General features: G+C 34.9%; 1 protein-coding gene across 2 annotated transcripts; it reads left to right on the top strand.

Moving 5' to 3' along the window:
* Positions 1-1,518: 1,518 nt before the first annotated feature.
* On the top strand, positions 1,519-3,726 carry LOC104889197 (uncharacterized). 2 transcript variants are annotated; one of them, XM_010674355.4, is made up of 2 exons: positions 1,519-1,722; positions 3,118-3,726. In XM_010674355.4, exon 2 carries the CDS (start codon positions 3,136-3,138, stop codon positions 3,547-3,549), a length of 414 nt encoding a protein of 137 aa, XP_010672657.2. In that variant the 5' UTR covers positions 1,519-1,722; positions 3,118-3,135; the 3' UTR covers positions 3,550-3,726. The 2 variants fall into 2 exon arrangements, with proteins under 2 accessions (XP_010672657.2, XP_010672658.2); XM_010674356.4 differs by having other exon boundaries at positions 1,522-1,722; positions 3,109-3,726.
* Positions 3,727-4,679: the final 953 nt, after the last annotated feature.

The raw sequence follows: 4,679 nt of genomic DNA, 5'->3' as shown, positions 1-4,679 counted from the left end.
GGGAGAGAGGGAGTTTTATCAGTTATTATTATTACTGCAATAATCTTGTAATCCTTTTGAGTTTTGAGTGCCTAGATTTCTGGAGATCTCCAAGTTTGGAGTACACACCTTATATTTACCATCTTTTTTTTTTGTGGTTCATCTTGAACCTTTTATCTATTCTGGTTTGTCCATGTTTATCAACATCTAGTCAATCATTCTTCAATTCATCTCCCCAAGATTATCCCTCAACATCCTATTCATTTGCTTAAGTAAATTTGATGATTTATTACATGAAATACCTAAATTAAGGTATGGATTTAGAAGATAAAATTTGAAAATCGATTTGCAAATAAGAGCTTGCAATTACATAGGGCTCGGTCTCTTCATTATTTGGAGTACTAATAATAATTTATTCTTCTCTTCATTAGGGTAAACCTTAAGTGGATGTGCAGTACTCAATACATGGATGTGGACCAAATTGCTAATGGTTTTGCAAAACTCAATATGTAGATGTACACTAAAGTGTAAAAGGATGTGCAATACTGCATATGTGGATGTGGATGTGGATGTGGATGTGCAGAAATAAACAGAAGACAGAGATGTTCCGGTTTTCTCCCCTTGAAAGCCACAAAGTTGTGTATGTGCATCTGTGATGAAAATACACCACCTAAGCACACTAACATTCTCAATTTACAAATATTTGAAATCAGTAGACAGTAATTATAAAATTCCAATAGTTTGATTGAAGTCCGAAACTAGAATAGGTTTTTTATATGATGCAAATGTTTCATAATACAAGATTTAAGATTCATTTGAATAAAAATGGTTCCTTAAATAATATGTGCACCATGGCATTAAGTATCGGCTCATCATGAAATCATAGTAATTAGTAAAGCATGCATTTTGAGCTTGGCGCAATCGACATATATAAGGCCGCGACGACAGCAAACCACATTGGTCGTAAAAGTGGTTCCACAATAGTTTTTGTCCCAAGATCAGTTTTCGCAAAGAGCTACGCATTCTGGGCCTAAGGTTAAGGTTGCAATGATCAGCATATTGATGTTAGGAATTAATTGACGACAATCAGGGTTATTCAGATTTAAAGGTTTTGGAAAAGATATAAAAGGTCAAAATGGCTTAGAATTCCAAAAAGGACCTAAAGCAACAATGAAAAATTAATGTAAAATAAATTCGGTTTTGATGGCGCAAAGAGAGACCTAGGGTAGCGTTGCCTATTATTTGTCTTGGTTCTTTAAATAATTTGAGGGAGAGCCTTTGACCCAAGCCCAGAAGAAGCAGGTTGCTAGGGTATCTCCACCAGCAATGCGGCAGATACTGACGCCAAAAAGCGTCTAGCATTTTTTTTTCCTTTTGACATGTATAATAATAAAAAATTTAGAAATTGCATAGTATAGGTTTTGATCATGTGACCTCAGGTTCATGTACAAAAATGTTAACCACTAGACCAAATTGTATTTAGTGCTGTCATATCAAAATACAATATTAATAAATGAAATTTTTCTTACCCGGGGCATAGTATAAAAAGGGAATGCAATTAGTGTGTATAGACATTGCTAGATCATGTGCTTGCAGCTTGCTGTACCACTAGACCAAATTAGGGTTAACTTTGTTTCTCTTTCCTCTAATACTCTATAATGGCAGTTTGAACTTTGAATAAACCGGTCGAGTGCTCCGACGCCGAGGCTCCGACAGGGCGACCACAGAATCACAGTTGTTCAGGTAACCATTGAAATTTGAAGTTTCCTTAATTTGCTTAACTGTTGAAGATTTGCAATTGTTGGAATTTTGAATGTTGGGCTGAATTTTGATTGTTAGTTGTGAATTGTATTGTTGTGAAGTATGATTCTTAGTAAGGTTGAAATTTTGATTTGTTAGTTGAGTTTTGATTGATTGTTGTCATATTTGAATTTGGTGAGTTGGAAGAATAAGTAAGATTGTTATTGAATATTCGATCTTGTGGAATTTGAGAGTGATATTTTACATGTTGTTGAGTTTGTGGAAATTTGGGAGTGATAAATTTGTGGAATTTGTGAGTTTATTATTGTAATTGTGGGAATGGATGATTAGTGAATGAGAAATCTAGTAATTACGAACTTTTTTTTTTTTTTTTGAGTTTCTAGTAATGTAAAGTTGCGCTACCCCTGCTCGAGAATCCTGGATCCACCCCTGTGCTTGCTGTACCTGTTTTCGTGCAACTTTAGTGATGCAAAACCAGTGGGTCAGTCTTGCTAAAGTTCGAGTATCTTTAATTGTCCATTGGAGGGAAATGTCATGGATATGTTTGGAGCTTAGGTTTTGAATGAGGATCTCGAATCAGTTTGGATGGATATGCATATGCATCTGTATCCCTGGTCTAATAGCAGTTGAGAATACAGGTTATCATGATTTTGGACCCAGTTTTGATGATTTATTATGCTAGTGTAGTAGTGTTAGTAATCATGAATTCGTGCCCGCAATTTGTATGATGAAATGTCATTTAGAATTCTTTCATTTTTATGTACTTGGGCTCTGTTCTATTACTATTTAGTTCTTTCATTTTATGTATTGACGTGTTTCATCTAGCAACCTTATAAAGTACTGTGTTTATTGGTCTCTCTCAATTGGTTTGCTTCAGTTTCTCAGAGTTTTCTGGTCTTTGGTAAAAAATTTGTACTATTGCTCATGGTGGTCAAGGAGGAAAAGGGAAAAATAGATGGTAGATACGACTAGTCGACTACCATAATAAGAGTTTTAGGAAAACAAGTTCACTTAAGCTCCAATAAGTCCTAATAAGATCAAATAAGTTCCATTAACGTCGTAATAAGTTATAAGATAAGTTTCAGGATTTCATATAAGTTTCAATAAGATCCGATAAATTCAAATAAGTTTAGAAAAAAAAGGTGAAAAAATGTATCTTACGAATAGAATAGTGATACATCTATCCTAAAATCGGGTTTATCATAACCCGAGTAGATACTAGATATTAATGTCTATTGTATAAATAATAGTGTTAGCAATAGAGGAGAGAAAAATCGAAAGTGATCATTCGGGGATGATAAGGTCTAATATAGTTACTTCTTCTAGGTAGTATGTCAACATGGCTGTTTGAGTAAAAACATATTGAAGGTGTTTCAGGTACAATACACTGTGGTGATGATCTTCTTAAAGGACATTGTACCAGCTGCATCAAACAACATAGACACTAGATTCATACTCTTGGACAAAGGCAAGATAACCGTGGAAGCCCAAAACAGGAGCTGTTTAACACTTGTGGCAGATGAGACTGCTGCAGTGCATTTTCAGCTTTGGGGATGGGAATGTGATATTTTCCAGCCTGGCGACATTGTCGACCTCTCTAATGGCATATTTTCTTTCCAGCGTAACAATCTCGTGCTGAGGGCAGGCAAGAGAGGGAAGATTGAGAAGGTAGGTGAATTTACATTGTCATATGTCGAAACCCCCAATATGAGCGAAATCAGTTGGGGTCCTGATCCGAATAACCCTAAGAAGTATGTTCAAGGAAGTATCGTTTCGCCTTACTCTCGCATCTTTCCTCCCGTTCGTTAGCCATTGTGTCCTGTTAGAAAGCTTTGTTGCAAAGTGCTATTCGTCTCATGCCCATTTGAAATCTTCCTGATGTATGGTAGTTTCTACTTTATTCATAACAGCTCCTCAAGATTGTACCTGTTTGATAAAGTATTAAACTGTTGTTTGTTAATGCCATCATTTGAAAATTCGTGTTCATCTTGAGAAAGGAGGCTTTGATATCGTAAGATACTCAGGGCCGGCTATAGCATGTGCAGCTTGCGCGATCGCACAGGGCCTCCGATTTCGGGGGCCCAAATACAGCAAACCATTGGTCATATATTAAATTAAGAACATGATAAATGAGATTCTGTTGTAGCCCTGTGGGCTGTGGTCAGAGGTGTCACTTGGTAAATGTTCCTTTGATTAGTGATGACGCGAGTTCGACTCCTGCTTACCTGCACCTTTTTTTTCAGTCTTTTTTTTTTTCATAACTTGCTTATGGTTTCCTTCTAAGTTTCTATGTAAACTATTTTTTTTTTTTTTTTTGTGCTTTAGTTTGCAATGACTTTGTTGATTTCTTTTCTTCTCCAATATAACTTATTGATTATCATGGTCTTTTTTATATCCTTTATTAATCACTTTGTTTCCATTATGAAATTATCTAAGATAGATTAACATAAATCAATTTCTCTTAGTAATAAAAAGATTATTCTTAGAAAAGACACTAAAATCGTACTCCCTCTACCTCAACAAGTTCTCCCCATTCTATTAAAATAAATACTATATACTAATTTGAATAAAAATGGAGATCGGAACATGTTGAGACAAAGTACGAGTAACATATTCTATATTTTTCTCAACAAGCGTAGGTGTCCATTCTTTCATACAATTCTTTATAACTTCTCACTTCGAAAACAATGTCTTCTATTTTGAAATATTTTGGCATATTAGAATTGTCAAAAAAAAAAATCTTATGACCATAAAAATATGAATATTGTTTTCACCATTTAATTTTTTTTTAAAAAAAACCAAAGGCCTCATCTAGAATTGTGCACAGGGCCTCAAAAATGTGTGAGACGGCCCTGAAGATACTTGTTGCATAATTCAGTTGAATAATGTTGTCGAAATATATTTCGCCTTTCTATCATTCTCATTCTCATGTAATAAGA

This window comes from Beta vulgaris, chromosome 3 (genome assembly GCF_026745355.1).
Source record: "Beta vulgaris subsp. vulgaris cultivar EL10 chromosome 3, EL10.2, whole genome shotgun sequence".
In the NCBI taxonomy this organism is placed as follows: Eukaryota; Viridiplantae; Streptophyta; class Magnoliopsida; order Caryophyllales; family Amaranthaceae; genus Beta; species Beta vulgaris.
This window is presented reverse-complemented; position numbering and strand designations above follow the sequence as displayed.